This window comes from Ixodes scapularis, unplaced genomic scaffold, assembly GCF_016920785.2.
Source record: "Ixodes scapularis isolate PalLabHiFi unplaced genomic scaffold, ASM1692078v2 PGA_scaffold13__105_contigs__length_92229423, whole genome shotgun sequence".
In the NCBI taxonomy this organism is placed as follows: Eukaryota; Metazoa; Arthropoda; class Arachnida; order Ixodida; family Ixodidae; genus Ixodes; species Ixodes scapularis.
This window is the reverse complement of record NW_024609839.1, coordinates 29,104,945-29,126,489: the sequence shown is the minus strand read 5'-3', so window position 1 is coordinate 29,126,489 and position 21,545 is coordinate 29,104,945. Positions and strand designations below refer to the sequence as shown.

Genomic DNA, 21,545 nt, shown 5'->3' with positions numbered 1-21,545 from the left:
TCTGCGTGACAGCAACATAGCTGCAACATCGTGATGGCAGTGTTGTGGGTTGTGAACAGAAGACTGGAATTATCGCCGATGTGACCGTGTGTTCGCGTATCAGTGGTGTAACAACAAGATGAGGTCGTAAACTGTCGGGCATTGATGCCGTTGGTCGGGCCGTGATCGGAGGGGGCTTGGTGTCGCAGGTTGACATTCCGCTTTACATTAAAAAGTTTGATACCACTTGAGGGATTACGTGCAATCGATTAACGTGCGGATAGTCATGTTGGAACGCTGGCCTGAACAGTAGAAGCTCCTATCGCTGTCGTACAGTGGCCAACGTGACTGTCGGACTTGTCTTGTCCCCGAGAGGCGATTGAGCTCTGGGGCAAAGACTGAACAGTACGAAATCATGACGGAAAGTACGTATATTTACAGTATGGAATTTCGGCATTAAAAAACAATAGTAGGTAAAATCGAAAAAAAAAGCTACCCTTTATTTTGCTGTTTAAATATACTAAGGTTCCTGGAGAAACTGCCCTCCAAGTGGCGCGCTGGGATGAGCGCTAGAAGTTTTCGGGCTCGCCACGGCGTAGCTCCGTACACTTAACACCTGCCGCAAGTCGCGGCTTTGACTGCATTCAAGTTGATCGAAAAGCGATTTCTCTGCCCGTGAAGCATCACTTCCAGCTGAGTGAATATCCGCTCTACAGAGATTAATTCAAGACGACAATTGCAGCTTTGCGCGAACATCACAAATAGAAAAACCAATAGAAATACAGGCTACGACGTGCCGTGTGGGGAAACAAACTCATGGCTTCAAACCGCATTGGAGCGGCTTGATTTATTGGCTTTCAAATAATTACGGCATGATCGAGCGTTTACTTTTTAATAGGAGATTAATCCCCTGAGCCATTCAAAATACTCTCAGAGGTATGACATTGCTGGGAAAATATCAACATGCTGGGAATATTTTTTATTGCTTAGGGAGTCACCAAAAAGTTCCGTACGTTCAAAACGACCAGTATAGAAGACGGAAACGCAGAGCACGGGTGTAGTGTTCGGGTTAGTGTGGTGTTCTGTTTATTCATATTTGTGTGCGCCGTGTATGTGCTCAATGTATGTTCACCTGATGTTAGTAATAAGCGTGATGTGTGTAGAGTAGAGGATCCCCAAGCGCAGTAGTGGCCTGAAAGGAGCTAAATATTTTTTGTAGAACATGAATTGGGCGGTACCTAGCGCCACCTAGCCTAGCTAGTTGCAATTACTCTGCTTGACCCCGCCATCTGGTGGCTAGCGAATTAACCTATCACGCTACGCCGCGATAAACAGCGGCTTCGAGTTTGTTCTTTCGAAAGTGGCTTTTGGTACCGCGGATTGAGTTTGCCCTTGTCCGTGATGTGCGGTTGACGAAGGAATTGTGACTCGAGGAACACCAAAGGTAAGACGCAAAGTGCGCGAAGTAAGTGGGTATCGGTTGTCTCCGTTTAACATCGCAGTGCTGTCGACGAGAAGACTGAGTAACTGCTTTCGAAACGCAAGTTTTTGTACCTGCGGGGGGAATCTGGCTTCGGAAATAAACACAGTTTGCGGAAAGCTCGTGTTATGTTTTTATTTGCTGCTGCTCTCGTCTTGTACAAGAGACGTAGCGTCCTCGTCAAGCCTTATTGGGCTCGATTTGCTTGATTCGGGGCCGTCATATTGAGATGCAAGCGACGGAGGAACTTTGCTCCCCTGCTTCAGGGACGAAAGTTTCTCCCTTTATAAAGGAACATAGGTTACAAGACCGTTCCTCCCCTAAGGGAGGACTATCCATACCCTTTTTTTTGTAAAGTGTGGTATCATCGACAAAACTTTTATTACACGGAGTTTTAGTGGCGCCATCTATTCTAGGTCCACAAAACCGCGAACAGCCGCCAGAAGCCGGAGGGGGGAGGGGGACAGCGCCGGACGGGCAAGGACGGGGGGTCACGCGGTCGCGAGCGGTTGAGTTCTCGCTGCTCGCTGATGGCTCTAAAGAGAGAACTTTTCCGGAACTCCGCGCCTACTCAAGTGACGTCACTGTGCACGTGACCCGGAAGACGATGCACGAGTTGAGAGGCGGCAAAAACCTGGATCGTTTTCATGTTTTTAAATAAAAACTAGGGTATCCAGGCAAAATCTGTTTTCTGTAGTTCACTGCAGAAGTGTCAGGCATCAACTTCCACAAATATTTAAGCAAAGCCCTGAAATTGTTGCACAGCTCCTTGAATACGCTACTCTGCACTGGCTTTTCGCAGAGTCTCCTCTAGAATATTCTTGATAGGATATTTTGTAATATATACAATTCAATATCGTCGCCTATTTTTCATTAATTCGTTTCATATTGTTCATAGTTTTTGCTTGACATATATGAGTCAAACACAAATTCAACTTTTTGATTGTTGTGTTAATTTTACTTGCATATAACTGGAAGGCAGTAAATACGTGACATATAAATGTGAATTTTCATCGTTAAATATCATAAGAATTAGTTGTATCTCATCAAAAGTTAAAAACACACGAACGTTCTTGGCAAATGTAAACATATTGCGTTTCTTTAATGATAAATGCCAATAAAATCAGATATATGCCTGAGACAACAATGTACGCGATTAGCTTTCCTAATTTTGGTTATAAAAATTGTTTCGCTTTTTGCCATTAAAGACGAGCAGTAATACAAACTTCTGTATATTTATAATGTTACATCGGGAGAAAACAAGGCTGTTTTGCAAGATTATTTTTCTATGTTCACATTAGCTTCTAGGTACAGAAATGTATGTAGACATCCAATACAGGGAATGATTGTTGTTTGTTTTTTCGCTGAAATACATGAAGAAGTGGCGAGTTACAATATAAAGTTTACCCCTTAAATCTCTTGAACTGGGCTCTTGTATCTGTTAATCCGCCTATGAGGACAGCCCTTTTATACTATCGAAGATGACATGTATACTCTCTTCAGTTGTGTTGTCATATATAGTATAAAAAAAAATTCGATTTTTACTTCAAACTGTAAAAAAAACAAAAAAACTTGTTTCCGCGCATCACTGGGTCCCAGAAATATATATTTGCGTGCAAAAAAGTTTGAAAGCAAAATTTTTTGCAACTACTTAACAGTTGTCACAGGCACACACATACACACATACAAAACAACATTAATATAGGTGTTGCGAACACTACACGAGACAGGAATCACGACCCTGTTCACTGCTCCTCCGCTGAAAATTCGACAGCTTAAAGGGGCCGTCAACGATATTCGCTTAGTATGTTTTTCACTTTACACGAGCTTACTGGCACTCGTGGGACCGAAGTATACTCGCACGCAACGCCACTGATCAAGAAGCTCTTTTGCTGCGATTTAAAGCGAGCGTTTTCGTTCAACCGCTCCTTCGCAAAACTTGATGACGTAGCTGGGCGGTCGCAGTACCGCCCAATGACGATATTTGAATGCGGCTCGTAGATTGGACCCGAGCGTTGCATAATCACTCGATTTGGGCTCGTGATAATCAATAGCTCGACAAGCATTCGGGTAGTGATCCGTGTCTAATCGCTGCAATGACGACCATTGCCAAACCATAACAATGTTTGGAACTCAGCGCGAGTCCTGTGCCTTGCCAAGCCCAGCGCGTAGCTATGATCAACATTGGCGGTACACAATCGGCTCCAGATCACGTGGCCGCTTGTTCTGGTGGGCGAGTTGAGGAAATAAACGCCGCTCTTCTTTTTTTCAATTTTTTTTAGACTTCTATTGCGTGTGGTATTTGCGCGAACTACAAAAATCGTTGCATGCCCCTTTAAAGAAGGCGCAGGTGACCACCTCCGCAATTCTAAGAAGGTTACAAGGACCTTGCACTGTTCTCGACATTATTTCATATGCATGACATCTTGAAGAGCAAGGAATGTATCTACAAGTAAAAATCATTGGCACATGCAATTTTTATTTGATGTAGTTGCTAAGACAACCTCCACTAAATCTCTTTGAAACGGGTGTGAGTTCTCTTCGCCGCACTGTATCACAACACCCTTTTCTATACCGTTAAAAAAAGCTGCTGTACTGTGTATACACCAACTCAACTCTCCTACGTCACGCCGCGGTGGTGGCGCGCCGGACGCACTTCCGGTCTGGGGCGGTGGGCAGAAGTCGCCGTGCCAGACATGCATTCCTGTGTTCCTTTGAAAGAAGGGAGACAAAAAACCTGCCCTCTCGTCAAAATGCTGCGACGGGGGCTGTACCAAGAGAGTCTGGAAAGGTTTGAAGACCAGTTTTCACGTGTTTCTGGCCCCTCCGTTCGTCCGAGAACGTGGATAGTAGCCGTGAAAACGGCAAACCAGACGCTGTCGAACTACGATTGCGTGCACGGGCAACACTTTGTGGTCGCCAGATGTATTTGTTTTGTTCCAACATAAACGAGAGAAAACCGCTAAGTTGTCCGAACCACCCATGGGTTCAGTGCGTCTTCAAATTCACACGGCCGCCTGATCGTTCGAACTTTCGTCTGCTCTTTCAAAGTTGTCTGCTTTTTGTCGTCTGCTCGTTCAAACAAAAGCGGCCCGTAGACCAAACTTTGACCCGGTGATTGCAATAAGAAGTAATTGCAGGCCTCAAAAGACTTAAGTAGGCTCGGTGTAAGCAGTAGATACAAGATGTTGATCATTGGTACCGGTGGCCATCACCGACTTGTTACGCTTGGTCTGTTCCCGCTTCCGATTTTCAGTATCGACGTCGATCATCGCCGCTACCTTCTACACTTTTGCAGCACGAGGGTCGTCGCGACCGAAAATAGCTAGAAGAGTCTCATCATGGTTTTGTACGTCCATTCTGCGGCGGTCATGCAAATACATCGCCGCACGTCAAATTATTTATGCAAAGTTTAGCAGCGTAACGAGCCTTGATGATTTCGCTCAGGCGATTAAAGTGGTAAGACATGGCGATGAGGACGTAGAATCGACAACTCCAACACAAAAAAGAGTATGCAGACTCACACAGACGCCGACAACGTGACATTCGAATGGTTTGTTGACGCGGGACGCGGTGCTTCTTGCCCGTACTCCATTGCGCGTGCGTTCCAACTGTCGTCTGCTCTTTCAAACTTGGCTGCTTTTTGTCGTCAGTTCGTTCAAACGACAGCGGCTCGTAAACCAAACATTGACCCGGTAATTGCGATAAGAACTAAGTGCAGGCCTCAAAACACTTTTGAAGGTTGGTTGGGGTAAGTCGGCTAAATGTAAACAGATACAAGGAGTTGTTGATCATTGTTACCAGTGGCCATCACCGACTTGTAATGCCCGATTCTACTTGAGGTTTTCAGTATCGATGTCCACCATCTCAGCTACGGTCCACGCTTTTGCAGTCCGAGCGACGTCGCGACTGAAAATAGCGAGCATAATCTCGACGTGGGAGTCAGGCTTTAGCGCCCATTCTGCGGCGTCCACGTGAAATGAATCGCCGCAAGTCACATTATTCACGCAAAGTTTTGCCTCGATGGTTTTGCTGAAGCCGCTCAAGTAGTCAGACTTTGTTAGGAGGACGTAGAATCAACAATTCCAACGCGAAAAAGAGCACGGGGACTCCCACCGACGCCGACAACAACGCAATTCAATGGTTTGTTTATGGGCGACGGCGGGCTTCTTGCCCACCATCCACGGCGCATGCGCGGCGCCGGTGACGTCCGCTAGGGGCGCTCCGGTTTGTTTGTAAACATGAGTTGGTGTATAGACCCTTTCAGGCAACATTTCATGGGCGCCGCCATCTTGACGTCACGTGACCCTGCCGCCATAGCCGCCCTTCAGTTTCTCGCCGTTCCTCCGCGTTGTGTGCTGCACCGGCCACTACCGGAGCTTTGTTTTCGCGTTCTTTTACGTTCCCCATTGAAATCGTGTGTTTTCTTTAGGTCTTTTCGATATTTCGGGCTTTCATTTAATCATTTGATGTCTATATTTCAACATAGTTCTTGAATTTTCTTATTTATGAAATGGAATCGGACAGCAAATGGATCGACGATACAAGATTATGGCTTCAGAAACCATGTAAGTTCATCGCATTCTAACTTTTTCTCGCTAATAAAGGGCAGTCAACACCATTGCGACATATGCAAATTTCAACTGACGCAGAAAGGCTATCCAGTCGTGCTGCTTGCTGCATGTGCGCGCTCGTTTCCGTAAAGCCGACCCGCATGTAAGCGATTTAGCCTGCGACGAGACGAGCGACGGCGACAACGACGACAGTCAGCGACGAAGATTTCTCACTGTCGCCTGTTACATCGCTTGGTTTTTTGGGTTTCGTAGCTCACCGTCTTGGTCGCTTGCTCCCGTCGCTTGCATGCGGTTTGCCTCGTCGCGCCACTGCCCGAGCGCCAGCGAAGCGGGTCACCGTCGCTTGTCTCGTTGCTCGCCGAATCGCTTGCTTGCGGTTTATTCTTAATATCGAGACGCCAATGGTTACATACTGTGTGCATCGAAATTAATTGAGTATAAACCGCATGTAAGCGATTTGGCGAGCGACCAGATAAGCGACGGCAACCCGCTTCGCTGTCGCTCAGTCAGTCGCACGACGAGGCAAACCGCATGGAAGCGACGGAGCAAGCGACCAAGACGGTGAGCGACGTTTTCTAGAAATCCAAAAACCGAGCGATGCGACGGGCGACAGTGAAAAATCTGCGTTGCTCGTCTCATCGCACGCTAAATCGCTTACGTGCGGGTCGGCTTACGTGCGGGTCAGCGGACGCCACCGGCGCCGCGCATGCGCGATGGATGGTGGGCAAGAAGCCCGCCGTCGCCCATAAACAAACCATTGAATTGCGTTGTTGTCGGCGTCGGTGGGAGTCCCCGTGCTCTTTTTCGCGTTGGAATTGTTTATTCTACGTCCTCCTAACAATGTCTGACTACTTGAGCGGCTTCAGCAAAACTATCGAGGCAAAACTTTGCGTGAATAAAGTGACGTGCGGCGATTCATTTCACGTGGACGCCGCAGAATGGGCGCTGAAGCCTGACTCCCACGATGAGATTCTGCTCGCTATTTACAGTCGCGACGTCTCTCGGGCAGCAAAAGCGTGGACTGAAGCTGAGGTGGTGGACGTCGATACTGAAAACCGCAAGCAGAATCGGGCATTACAAGGCGGTAATGGCCACTGGTAACAATGATCAAAAACTTCTTGTATCTGTTTACACTTAGCCGACTTACCCCAACCAACCTTCAAAAGTGTTTTGAGGCCTGCACTTAGTTCTTATCGCAATTACCGGGTCAACGTTTGGTTTACGGGCCGCTGTCGTTTGAACGAGCTGACGACAAAAAGCAGCCAAGTTTGAAAGAGCAGACGACAGTTCGAACGCACGCGCAATGGAGTACGGGCAGGAAGCACCGCGTCCCGCGTCAACAAACCATTCGAATGTCACGTATTCAGCGTCTGTGTGAGTCTGCATACTCTTTTTCGCGTTGGAATTGTCGATTCTATATACGCCGTCATAGCAATGGCTTACCACATTAATCGCCTGAGCGAAACTATCAAGGCTCGTTACACCGCTAAACTTGCCGTTAATAATTTGACGTGCGTCGATTCATTCGCGTGAACGCCACAGAATGGACGCCAAAACCATGATGAGATTTTTGTAGCTATTTTCGGTCGCGACGTCGCTCGTGCTGCAAAAGTGTAAAAGATAGCGGCGATGATCGACGTCGATACTGAAAATTGGAAGCGGGAACAGACCAAGCGTAACAAGTAGGTGATGGCCACCGGTACCAATAATTAACATCTGGTATCTACTGTTTACACCGAGCCTACTTAAGCCTTTTGAGGCCTGCAATTACTTCTTATTGCAATCACCGGGTCAAAGTTTGGTCTACTGGCCGCTTTTGTTTGAACGAGCAGACGACAACTTGAAAGCAGACAACTTTGAAAGAGCAGACGAAAGTTCGAACGATCAGGCGGCCGTGTGAATTTGAAGACGCACTGAACCCGTGGGTGGTCCGGACAGCTTGGGGGTTTTCTCTCGTTTATGTTGGAACAAAGCAAATACATCTGGCGACCACAAATTGTGGTCCGCACACGCAATCGTAGTTCGACAGCGTCTGGTTTGCCGTTTTCACGGCTACTATCCACGTTCTCGGACGAACGGAGGGTGCAAAAATACATGAAAACTGATCTTCAAACCTTTCCAGACTCTTTTGGTACAGCCCCCATCGCGGTATTCTGACGAGAATGCAGGTTTCTTGTCTCGTTTTTTCCAAAGGAACACAGGAATGCATGTCTGGCACGGCGACTTCTGCCCACCGCCCCAGACCGGAAGTGCGTCCGGCGCGCCACCACCGCGGCGTGACGTAGGAGAATTGAGTTCGTGTATAGTGTGTTTTGAAAGGTCGCAGGAGCGAAAGTCACCAAGTGCACGAATATGCAAAGACATTGGGTTATTTTTTACTTTTGATTAGACACACACCTCCGGCGCAACGGTGACATGCCGGCCCGATCGCCTTCTTCGTGTTTTGTTTTGTTGGATTAGTAGCTAGATATCTGGGTTAAAATAATTGCTCGCTCGGTTGCTCATCCTATGGTTTCTAATAAAATCGTCAAGCAACGTGATTAAAGCAGCAATTAAAGACAATCATAGTATGTGTATGGAAACATCCACTAACTCAATTGACAATGTTTGTTCGTTGCCATCATAGTTGATATCTGACTGAGATGTTGCTACATCTTGTGATTTGCAATTTAAATTAACCATCCGGCTCTGGTTGAACTTACATCAGTGATCGGCTAAAGGACCAGGAGAACTGCCCGTCGTCCGGACTTGTACTGGAAGCAACAGGGAACGGTGTTGCAGCTCACCGCTCGGAGAACAACGTCCGCAGAGCGCTGGAGTCTGACCCGCACCTGGCACTCTTCTCAAAATAAAGGTTCCAGCGTCAGAGAAGACCACTCAATAAACATCTTTCCCGTAGGCCTCTGCGCATAAGTACGCCCTCTCTCCTTATCTTTTCTTTCCGCTGTCACCATATTGTGAGAACACAGACCTACACAACCAACATAAGTGTACATCTATTTTTGCGCGTATGTCGTCTTTTTAACTATTCCAACAACAACAACAATAATAATAATAATAATTATAATAATAATAATATTAATAATAATAACTTTGATTTCTATAGGTTATTGGCATCGGTTGTATGGGGCATTAAAAGCGATGAAAACCTATACAACACCACGGTGTCAATGTGTTCTGACGAGCGGACGCACGTTGGGCTGCCTTTTAATTTTTTACTCGCAGAAACCTCCCCCTCTTCCGTTGCCCTCCCTCCCCCCCCCCCCCCCCCCCCCCCCACCCCCATGGTGCTCGTTACTCAAAAAACGTCCATTACGACTGCGTGGCTCCGTGAAAAAAAAATTTACAATACGCAGTAGCACAAAGAAACGGATACATCGGTCCAATCAACTGACCTGCACATTTAAATAGGTGGCTCGATACATTACTAAGCCAGCGGTATATTCCTGTCGAGTGCACCTTGATGCTCAATAAAGCGTTCGCTTAAAAATGAAAACATCAACAGCAACATCAATAACGTTAAGTGATTTCGTTAGTTTGTGCTGGTTTAAATTCACGTACTGCGAACCGAGCCTCTCTGGGCAGTTGGTGGCAGTGATATACGTTCGCAGCCCGACTTACACTTCATTTCACCTCACGACGGAGTGCAGCGGACGCTACGAGCCAGCGGAGCCAATCCAGGGCCGCGTGAATGTCACGTGACTTATGGTAGAAAGAAGCGGGCGAGCATTGGGTCACGTGACGCGTTAGCCGCTCCGGATTGGCGGAGATGGCTGGCAGCGTCCGCTGTGCTCCATCCTAAACTGAAACGGAGCGTGGGCACCCTCCCTATGCCACGTCCGCTCGGCAGTAAGGAGCCAGTTCACCATGCGATGGAGTGAATACAAATCGACTCTTCCATCATGCGTGAACCCAATGGGTCGCTAATTGATGCACACGGGTAGCGCCGAAGCGCGGTCCGGGCGATTAGCTGTCTTATGTTCGATGACTACGCCCAGAGTTCGTTCGTAATTACATTATGCGGCTAGAAATTGAGGGAGAGGAGGGAATCAGAGATCGGTGTTCAGACTGGAGTGATTAGTGGGGAAAAACCGTCGTCTCTGCTCGCTGTTCGAAGGCGTCGGAACCCGAACACCGAAAACCGGACGCGAGCGTTCAAACGCTTCCGAAGAGTGCAGTGGAGACAAAAGCAGCATCCTCTGCCCACTCATCATTCCAGTCAGAGAGCGGCTCTGCAGCCGGCTCTGGTCGTTTCCTCTCTCAACTACCATCAGCATTGCTTGTTAGCTTCACTCGTTGCGTTCGGTTCTGATTCATCTTTCGGAATTCCCTGTAAAGTGTGTGTGCGTGTGTGTGCGTGTGAGTGCGTGTGTGTGCCTGTGTGAGAGAGAGAGGAAAGGGGGGGGTTGTGCTTTCCTATGCGGAAAAACGCGCCCCCGAATTAGAGGCCTTTGTGAGTTTCTCCGGTGGCATTGATCACATTAGACTTGTTCAATGTCTCGCCCAGGGAACATTTAATTGCAGGAATCACGAGACACGTCAACCCCTCTAAAGTGTATATTTCCTCCGAGGTGTGCCGTCGTGAGGGGATCAAACATTTGGCAACCTTCGCCTCGCGAAGAAAGAAAACAAAAATTATGCCGAAATCGCCGCTGTCGTTACGCTCGTTCTCGACGAAATGTGTTCGCATTTAGCGCGGGGGCTCTGACTCTGCGAAGGACGGGAATTCCAACCTCGCAAAGGTCCGCGTACTGTTCTGTTCGGAGAGCTAACCTGTGCTCCAGGGCGTCGGCGGTTTTTCAATGCAGCCACTACAGGTTCTCTCGTTCGCCGCGTATACGGCCCGCAATACAGCTGTCTTCGAAGAGTCGATCCTTCCTCCTGGATGTCGGCGGTTTCGCGCAAGTGGTGTCGTCGCTGCGCCTCGGTTTTGCGCTGCCGAAACCGTCGCGCCACTGCCACAAGATTCGCTCCTTTCCCGCTGTCCGTGCTCCGAAGCGCGAAGGTTTAGTGCTCCCTTCACTAAACGGAGAGGAGTGCCACCGGGGACAGACAATCGAGTGCGCTCTTCATGCACCGAGTATTTCTCGGAGCGCGAGTGACTTCTACGCGCAGCATGACGTCACGTCCACAAACAAGATGGCTGCGCTGTTGTCGAGACCTTCGAGACCATCCGAGAAGAAGGGCGCGCAGCCGGACCGCTTCTTCTTTATAGTTGAATAGTGCTTAAACCAGCGGGCAAAAACGATTTGATTTGAAATCCAAGACAGCAATTAGTGTTCCGGAAAACGTTTGTTTGTGCATCTCGCCTGAAAACGAATTCATCTATAACGGTAGCGTGCCGATTGCACAGCGACCGAAGAGTTGTCGAAATGAGAAGCCATTCGGCCCGTTGCCCTTTTTTTAAAATGCTTAGCCCAGCGAATAAAAAAGGCTCGAGGTACACCTGAGCACTTCTTATGAGTTGTGAATGCGAAAGCATGCACGCCGCTTTTCCGCTTCCTTGTTTGTCTGACGGTCGAGCGCGCGCGCTGTCCTCGATTGGATTCTGCCCACCAGTCGTGGCAAGACGATATTCTCCGTGCTGTGGACAAAGCTGGCGGAGTTCGTCTACGACAACGACGGCCCCGTTGGACGACTTTGCAGCAGCCGGAGGCGCTGGCGCCAACACCCACCCAGACCGCCATGACGGCAACGGCAGATCCTTAGGCCCGCCCCGATGCAGACGACAATGGTGCATTATATGTGTGTATGGTATATATACATACATATATTATATATAACAGGGCAATAAAGAACGTTCTAACAACAACAACAACCTCGGCGCGCTGACCTTGGGCATGGAGCGGTGGAGCCGCTGCCTCGAGGACACGCAGCGCGATGAGGTGGCGGTGGTTGAAACGGACGCGCAGCGGCCAATGGGAGCCTCGTTTCTTGAAACTATGACGCGCGCCAACCAGTGCGATTGAAGCCGACATCCAGCAGCTTTACTGCGCTCCTTTGGGATCGGGGAAACTAGGTGCCGCTGTCCAGGCTTTTCCCGTGGTTTCATAACTGGGTGCTGGCTTCACTTGGACAAAGGATTTAAGGTGCCGTTTGGCGCGGCTTCAAAGCTGGTGGCGTAGGATCGCTCCATAAGACCCAGTTAATGCTTTCACATTAAATACTTTAATTGAAAATCCGAAACAGTGGTTAGCGCTGCGGAAAAGGTTTGTTCACGCATCTCGCCTGAAAACGAACCGACGTGCTATCTACTGAACGTTGGTGTGCCGGTATCGGCGTGGCAGATGACGGGTTCCGCCTCACGCTGCAAGACGGCACGGAACACCTGACAAGTTTGACAGCTCCCTGCGTCAATAAGCGGGTTCAAGAACGCTGTCTTCCATTTAAATCTGAACAGCGTGCATGGTCAATAAGTACATCAGTCAAGGTAACTTTCCGCAAATATGTATGAAACGAGCCTTGGAACCTTTCGGGAATATTAAAACTTTTGTAGAAATTTCCTAACGTCGCCACCTTTTATTTTTTACTTTGCGTTTCGCCGCTTCACAGAGGCCTTTAATCTATCTTGGCAATAATTTCGGCTTCTGCCACCCGTATCCACGAGATGCCGGGTTCTTCATAACCGTGCGATCGGAAGTGGCTCATGCGGCTCGTCCATAGTTTCGGTGTATCGCGCTCCCGTACGCAATGCTACGTTACGTTTCTGCACTCTGAGCATGAAACTCGGAGCATCGTAGTAGGAGTACATACAGCTAGAGCGCGGACTTAACCCGCCCGTTGGAAGTGCGCCTGAGAGGGGAACGAACGAAGCTAGAGAGTACGGCGGGAACTGCGCATCGGCCTCGCGGAAACAGTCCAGTCTATGGTGATGAAAACCAGAGCAGAAGACAAGGACAAAATATGAACCTACGCGATAGGACGAGCGATGTGGAAGTGTCCTGTGGTGTCATGTCTCGTCGTGCATGTTCCTATTTTGTCCTTGTCGTTTGCGTCGTTTTTCATCACCATGTTCAACAACTACCAACTAGCTCAGTCTTCAATTTTATTCCAGTCCAGTTCAGTCCAAACCACGGCCGTCCACACGAAAGACGGGTACATGCTATAAGACAATAAATGCTGACGCGATTTTAAAAAAAAAGGAATTAAGAAAAAAAAAAAAAACAATCCAAGTTTTGCAGACAAGGTGTTTATTCAAAATGATCAATCATGATGGGGTGAAAAATATTTGGGAAAGGGGGGGGGGGGCGTCCGGTATGTGTGTGTGTGCCATAGGTCTGTGCAGTGTACTTCCCGTAGGAAATTAGGGAGAGGTCCTATGTCACTGTTGCATACCATGAGCAAACTGCATCATCAAAGAATTGAGATTGTTCTGGTGGAGCGGATAATCACGAAGAAGATAGTACCCGTTCCATGAAGTTTACTCAGGCAAACGTACACAGCGTCGTAACCCGCAAAGGTGGAAAAAAAAAAAAGCGGCAAACAGAAAAGTGACAGCGTCGTTCAACAAAGAAACGTCCACAAGTCTTCCCGTCGCTGCGCGCAAAGAGCCCGAGAGTTTCAAAACGAAGGTGAGTGCCCATTTCTGAGAAATTGATGCGGCTAATGCCCCGATTCAAGGAGCGACCCAGCGACACAGTGTGGGCGGCGGAAGACGCGGGCCGGCTGGAGAGCCCAGATCTTACAGAGGGCGCAACTCGAAACCACCGAGAGGTCTTGCAATTTAATGGCGGACGCCTCCTGCCAACGTTGCCTTCTGCTCAGACCGGGTGCACCTCCCTACGCATGCGTGCATCGTAAAGCGGCAAGGAGAAGAACGAGGGGAGAGACGGAGTCGGCAAAGAGTCAGCGGAGCTCCGCAGCCGAGAGACGGCAGAGATTGCAGACGATCAACGCTTGCGCCTCCTCCTTGCACATCATATGGCTAATGCAACCCATAAACCACGTGTCCCGATCGAACGCCTGGTACCCCTCTAAAATCGAGGCACACCGAAAGAGGTGGCGGTATAGTGCCTCCATCTCTCGGCGGCGCCGCGCACCACATTCGCGGCGCCATGCTGCCAGCGCTCCCTCGGCGCCTCCCGCCGCCTGTTGTTGCCGCTGTCATCCCGCTCTCGCGTCCCCGTCGGCGTTTGCCGTCGCCCGATCCCCCGCCGCGGCGGTGTCCGCGGCCCACGGCGACCCAGGGCCCTCCGCGACCATGCCGACGCCAGCCGCCCGCCCCGCAGCCCGAGTCGAGCGCCAGCAGCGACGGGCCAGTGCAGCGAGTTGACCGCTCCGACCCGGGCAACCTGTTGATTCCCCGCCACTACGACGCCGAGCCTCTCCGCCGACCCGTTCCGGAGCGGCCAACCCGCAGGTCCTGTCCCTCTTTCGCTCCGCCGCGCGCCGAGCTGGCAGCTGAGGGCTCCGCCACGCCGCGGGCCCGTCAGCGGAGCCGGCGGTCCCAGCTGGCGAGGATGCTGTCATCCGCCCTCCGACCCCGCCGGCGCAGCGACGACGACGGGACGGCCGCGCCGGTCCCATGACAGAGCGCCGCGTGTCCGTGCGCGAGCTCGCGCGGGAGCTCGAAGCCCGCGCGGCTCGCGACCATGGCTCGCCCACCTTGAGCGCCAAGTCGCGGCTGCACGGGCGCCTCGGGCTCACCCGCGCCGACTCCGAGCCCGGGGCCGACGGGGCCCGCGGCGGCCCCTGCCACTGCTGCGCCCAGCCGACTTCCGAGTGCCTGTGCGAGGCGGCCGCCCAGCGCCTGGCCGTGCCGCACGTGCCCCGCAAGAAGGTCTCTGCGCCCGCGATCACCCCGCTGCGGGAGACCCAGGGCCCCCTGGCGTCGCTGGACGAGGGCTCGAGCTGCGCCGACGTGCGGCTCGCCTGGCAGGCCCTGTGTTGCCGCGCCCCGGGCCCCGAGGCCTCCTCCGCCGCTATTTCGGATGAGCCCCGGGCCGAGAATAGCGGCGCTATCTTGGGCCCCTCGTCGCAAGGTGACTCGGCCCTCGGAGCCTCCGGCGGCGCGGGTCCTCTGGACGCCATCCTGCGCTCGCTGGAGCACATCTGCAGCCAGCTGGAGGGACCCCACCATGGGCCCGTGATGCTGCCGGACGCCGGCGAGGCGGCGTCCCGGCTCAACTCGCGCTGCGCCCGCTCGCAGCCCAGCTCGCCCCGTGTGCGCGCCAAGCCTCAGCTGCCGGCTTACCTGACGCTGGCCAGGCGAGCCCGCGACGACGCCCTCGAGATCGAGCAGATCAAGTCCATCCTGGCGTCCATTGACTTCTCGCGCTACCGCAAGAAGCGCGCCGCCGCGGCACCGGAGGCCCCCGCGGACATGGAGACGACGCCGCCCGCCGGCGACTCCTCGGCGGCGACGACAACGACGACGACGGCGTCGCGACTCCGTGAGCTCACCGAGAAGCTGAAGAGCCCCGTCGGTGCACCGGGCAGGCCCTCGGACACGTGGAGCCGAAGGCCCGCCGTGCACCGCAGCGCATCCTTCTCGACGTCGGAGCTGCCCATCTCGTCGCCGGCCAGGGAGACTCTGACGCTGCCACGCAAGGCAGCGACGGCAAGGCCTTCCTTCGGTGCTACGACAGCCACCGTGGTGCGCGGGACTGCGGCTGTATCGAGGACGAGCCCGGCCGCCAGGACTGTGCTGGACGACGTCGCGGTGTCAAGCCTGAGCCTCGACTCCGCCGTCGAGTCCATTGTTGACGAGACCGCGTACCAGCGGGACACGTCGCCCCCCGCGGCGGACCGGAGGGGCAGGGTGCCCCAGCGGTCGGGATGCCGGTTCGCCCCCATCGACGACGACGGGACCCGAGGTCCGCCACAACCTCCCGAAAAACGAAAGCGCCGCAAGGGGCTTGCGCCCGTGGAAGGTCCCAAGAAGGAGACCGGACGCTCCCTCACGTACCCACCCCAGCGGAAGACGGCCGAACAGGAGCTTGCCTTCTCCTCCGTGGACAGCAACGGGCTGAAGTCCCTCGGGGGCAGACCCGAGAAGCAACCCAGCGACCTGTCCCTCGCCGACAGCCATTTTTGCCCCAGCGAAGCGCTGGGGGAGACCTTCGGCGACGTGGTGCAGAGCTTGTCCTCACGACCCGAACAGCGTTCGGAGCAGCGACAGGAGACCAAGTGCAAGAAGAAACACCTGAGCGACCCCAGCGCGGACAACACGGGGACCTCCGTGGAACTGCCCGAGTTCCTCCTGGCCGGCGGCTGCCGGAGCGAGCCCCAGCTGAGCTGCCCCGCGGCTCTGCACAAGCGGCAACACTCGGGCCCTGCCGCCCTGAGCCGCGCACCCCCGGCCCCGCTCTCGGACTCTGAACGTGCCACGTCAGACACCGAGCGAACTTGCAGCCCGCAGCGACGCTATTCCAAGAAACGTCTTCGCGGACCGTACGGGGAGATGCTGGAAGAAGAAATGCGCAAGTCCGGCGAGAAACAGAAGACGGCCTTCTGCGAAGACCTGAGCTTCCTCCTCTCGGCCGAGCGGCAGACGACGACCGCGCAGCCCGTGCAGAAGCAACAGCAGCAGCAGCCGGCGTCGCATCAGGAACCCCGGTCGAGACCCGCTCACCTGTCCAACAGTCTGTCCCTGGACGACACGCAGCTCAAAGGGTCCTCGTCGCTCGAAGCCGTGCCGGAAGCTGGGCTTCCGCGACGAAAGATCAGTGCCAACTACCCGCTCACCGGTGCGGACACGTCGCCGTTCCTCATGTGTGACTCGGACCTTTCGGATGCGGCCGGCAAGGAAGCGTCGGTGTCGTGGATGCCTCGCAACGCCGACGTGCAAACTCCCGTGCCGTCGCCAGTGCCGCCGACGCCGGGATTGCAGCATCAGGATCGGCCTGGTGACGGCGAGCGGACCTCGCGTGCCGAGTCTTCTACCGTGACGCTGGCTGAAGAATCGTCGCCGTTGAGGAGTGCTCCACTGCGCCGTCCGCAGGTGAGGAATCGGTGTTTCTGGTTGTCTGATCTGGGGCAGGGGACAACTAAGTCTTGGATGTGCCGTGCCGCACCGTGTTATAATACACTACCGGCGTGTCTGTCTTGCTTGTTGGCGCCCACGAAGGCATTCTATCGTTGCCAATTGTCCTTCTGCCTAATGCTCCACCATTTCATGCAAACAAGCGTGCAGTTAAGTGAAAACTCTGGGCACTGCACATATGCGCAAGGTCCTCTCATTGCGAGCGACGCCGACCACAACGCGAGCATGTTCCCAACTCTTCTGCTAAGCTCAAGTTAAATGTGACACAGGCAAGTGGTCCGTATCGTTTCCCGCCAAAACAAACCAGAAAATATTTTAAATTTACGACTAGCCTATCATTTGACGCTTTATTAGGAGCATTTGTTGTGTATTTATATCGAAGAATCACCAAGCAAGAAAGATTGATATAGGGCTGAGCACAAGCAAAACGAATGGCTCTTTTGAGCAAATCGGAGCATTGAGCTTGATTTTTACCTTCCAGTCCGTTTCTCAGCTACATAACAGCCTAACGAAATCGGAACGCAAAAGAAATACTTGAGAAGTAATTGAGGAGTTTCAGCGAATATAGGGGGCGCTCCGATCGATCCAACATGGCGGACAAGAGGGGGATAGATTTGCGACGCCCGTAGACCGGTAGCGTATAAATAAAACAAAGCGTGTAGTTCTCTGTTTGTTGCCGTGTGCGAGACGATCATCGTTTCAACCAAGACCTACCGTGATGCTACAGATGAAGTCTTCAAGCCAGTTGAAGGCAAGAAATCTTGCCAGAGTCAAGATATGTGTGCAAGTGTTCGACGTGAGCTCTCACTTCTGGTGCAGCTGTCATCAAGTTGAACCGAATGTACGCGGGTCCAAAGAAAGGTACATATCAACAATGTTCGCGCGTTGAAACTATGACGCGTACTTTATCTAAGACTAAACTTATCGGTCTGCGGCTACAAACATTTTCGTTGACGTTGCTTAGACGATGTAACCATTCAGGCCTCGCATTAAAAGGTGTCGCGAACTCTTCGGTTGTTCTAGTTAATTGAGCAAAAAAGCGGTTGGATAGAAAGTATGACAACTGCTGCATACAAGGGACGATTGAGGTCTTTATCCTGCGTATCGAAACATCGGTATCCTTGGTGTTATCTTGCGATCAGCTGGTCGCCGGTCGTCCTGTTTTTACGCGTAATGTAAACAATTCCCGGAAGTGCCAATCTCATTTCTATGTGCTTTTGCACCCCTACAAGCCTCGTTTTGGCTCTTGTGGAAAGCTTTATTGTAATAGCAATAGTCTCATCGGTCATTCGAGTTGTATGTGCCACGGTGATATCTGCTGACAAACAAGTCTGTATTAAATGCAAGAAGGAGAACGAAGGTAAAGCTTTTTTAACTGTTTTATTTTTACAGAACAGGGCAAAGCTTCTAAAACAAGACCAAACTAAGCTGATATTTGAGTGTGCTCAAGAATGAATGCCAAAGGTGCTTATGCTAAGTGGTAGATGTACGCAGTTCATTTTCTGTTTGCCTCTGCATTGTAAATTGGAAGATATGTATCAGCAGAAGACACATGTCCTTTTGGAAATGTCTTTTATTAAGCAAAAATAGGTTTTCATACACAACCGAAGAGTCGCAACACCATTTAATGCGAGGCCTGAATGGTTACATCATCTAAGCAACGTCAACGAAAATGTTTGTAGCCGCAGACCGATAAATTTAGGTTTAGATAAGTGTGCGTCATAGTTTCAGTCTCAAACACGCAACATTGTTGATATGCACCTTTCTTGATGACAACTGCACCAACGTGAGAGAGCCCACGTCGTCGAACACTTGCACACATATCTTGACTATGGTATAACAAGATTTCTTGCTTAAAATGAAGATCATCTCGCTACGACTAGCTACGACCACCCACCGCAGCGATGCAGGCGTCGAAGGGGCGCAACGCAGTCAGTCGCCGTCACCCGACGCAGCTCGTTTGGCATTCACAGCTTTCCGCCCAGGTGCTTCGTTTGTACTTGGCACCGAGCGTTATTTTCTGTGCTTGTGTGTGCTCCGTGGCTAGATATGGGCCTCAAAAGCAGTTCTTCAGGCTCAATAGCGTTCACCGAAGAACTTCTGAAGAAAATGCCACCCAGGAAAAAAAGCACGAAGACACAACGCACCAGCTTGGCGGACTATGCACTGGGCGCGGAAATCGGGCCCTGCGGATTATACAACAAATGCAAACTATCTAAACAAAACAGAAACGTTTTTAGGCTCAAACTGATTACTGCGGACTATACGCCTGGACACTGGTGCCTGTTATTACGCATTGTATAGACGCTTTGCAGCAGCTGTGCATGGACGCCGCCATAACTGACCTTCAGTTTTTGTTCCCTCTTATTTCGTTCGCTTCACTTCACCATTGCCACAGCAGGCCAGGTTATTGTCACTTTAAGTGCTACTGTGTCTTTCTCCCCAGCATAGGCCCTTGTGGAGACTCGTCAACGCCGGCTTCAGTGGCTCGGCATCTCAGTAAGACAAGAGAAGGGCGGCTATGGCGGCTCAATTTGGCGCGTGTGTAAAGCGTCTATATTCACTGCTGTTTGTTGTGGCTTGAGACTGCCTTCCTGTAATGATGCAGAGGGGTCCACTGAACCTTGAAATAAAGATATTTGAGCACATCTAGATGCAATGCCCCTTGAAGCCAGATGGTCAGGGAAAAGGTGTGCCATTATCTAATTTGCCAACAGCACACCAATGGTCACAATCAAAACTCACCGAGTCAATGGGCAGTTTTTCACCACAACATTTATTGCTGTGTAGTCACCAATTTGGTCCATTAAAAACCTTGAGGCTGTAGCCTATAGCACACCTATTCTGGATCTGCAAAGCTTATGCTGTAGACATGCATCATCACATGAGCATGTTTCTTATCAATCTTAAACGTAAAACGCTAGTTATGCAACGAAACTTCCCATATCATCACGTTTTTAGCAAATTGAATGGTCCCACGTGTCACACTGTTAGCTTTGGAAGTAAACCAATTCACAATACCACCAGTGGCAAACATCGTGCCAAGCATTAGTGCCGCATGTAGCACAAAAATGTCCTAACTAGGGAAGCAAACTTAATCGATCGTGTTGATTAAAGCACTTAAGTACGGGAGAAATTATCAATCAGAAGGTCACTCGAAAGGGAAGTGTTCTTGCTGAACGAATATGACTTTTTATTCGGCGTTTCGCAATGTAAGGCCGAAGACATTCACTCCGTGATCGGTACAGAAGCATTTGCTTAGCAGTCGGTCGTGCGTGCTAAAAACAACAAAAACAAAGGTGGATTAGAAACGCGATAGATTCGCCTTTGCACGGAGTACTTACACTCAAAATCGTGTCAACATAAAGCGACTATGGCCCACCTTGCTAGCACCAATCTTAAAATTTATCCGTGTAGTCGTCGCAGCCGTGCACCAACCGAAAGCGTTGCCGCAAGCCCTTCCGCCGTCAACTTTGAATCGCTGTTGAGTCTGAAGAACTGCTCTATGAGGTCCATATCCAGCCACTGAGCACATACACAAGCACAGGAAATAATACTCGGTTCCAAGTACAAGCGAAGAACCCGGGGCGGAAAGCCCTGAATGCCGAACGATCTGCGTCGGGCGACGGCGGCTGACTGCGTAGTACACAGGTTGCGCTCCTTCGACGCCTGCATCGCTGCGGCGGGTGGTCGTAGCTGGTCGTAGCAGATCGTGTCACCTCTGTTGCTCGTGCCGAAACACTAGAGCCGCGTAATATTCTTGCTGCCGAAGTTTATAAGCCTACGTTCGCGGCCAACGCATATACACAAAGCCACCGCCCAGCGAACCTATCCCCCTCGTTCTCTTTCGGCGACCGGCCGCCAGGGCGGTGACACCGTCGCTGAAACTCCTCAATAATGTTCAATTGACATCAAGTCAGAACGCGAAAGCCAACTCATATAAAGCTTTTTAACTAATAAAAATCTATTTTCCTTCTAGTATGGCGGCGATTACATTAATAAAAACTTGTTAAATAAGCTACTATACATTTACAGTAATTCTTTCGTAGTTCTTGCAAGATTTGGTTGTCGGAGGAGGGAGCGATGCCTTGGGGCTTGAAACGTCTACGTCTTGATAAAATAACAAAACTAATCTAAGATGCACGCACATACATATTTTCACTAAGGTTCACGAGGTGAGAACGAGTATAGTGTTAAAGAATTACTATTTTATAGCTACAGTGATTTAAATCAAATTAATCTAACTTACATGTTAACTTTTTTTGTATTTTTTATTTAAAAATAACTTTTGATTTTTGTCTATTCTGGTCGAAACACGTTTCGTAGACAACCTTCCATAGACACGCGTTTCGTCGACACTAGCGTTTTCGTACGCACATGCTCTTGCGACGTTTCCAAATCAACACTTTTTTTTATGAAGTGCGTAATTAGGTTTAGGAGCTAAAGGTTAGCGCGTGATCCACTGAGGCGTATTTACCCGAGCCCCAAGTCCCCCCCCCCCCCCCCCCCCCCCCTCTCTGTCTCTCTT

The 21,545-nt window shown here is 50.9% G+C and overlaps 1 protein-coding gene across 1 annotated transcript in view; it reads left to right on the top strand.

Annotated features, from left to right (window-relative positions):
- The first annotated feature begins 14,079 nt into the window (after window positions 1-14,079).
- Window positions 14,080-21,545, top strand: part of LOC8050887 (rho guanine nucleotide exchange factor 17) — a 206,965-nt gene continuing 199,499 nt past the window's right edge. The window contains exon 1 of the mRNA XM_029970838.4: window positions 14,080-16,975. Within this exon, the coding sequence (XP_029826698.3) occupies window positions 14,558-16,975 (2,418 nt within the window). The 5' untranslated portion in view covers window positions 14,080-14,557. The remainder of the gene's footprint in view (window positions 16,976-21,545) is intronic.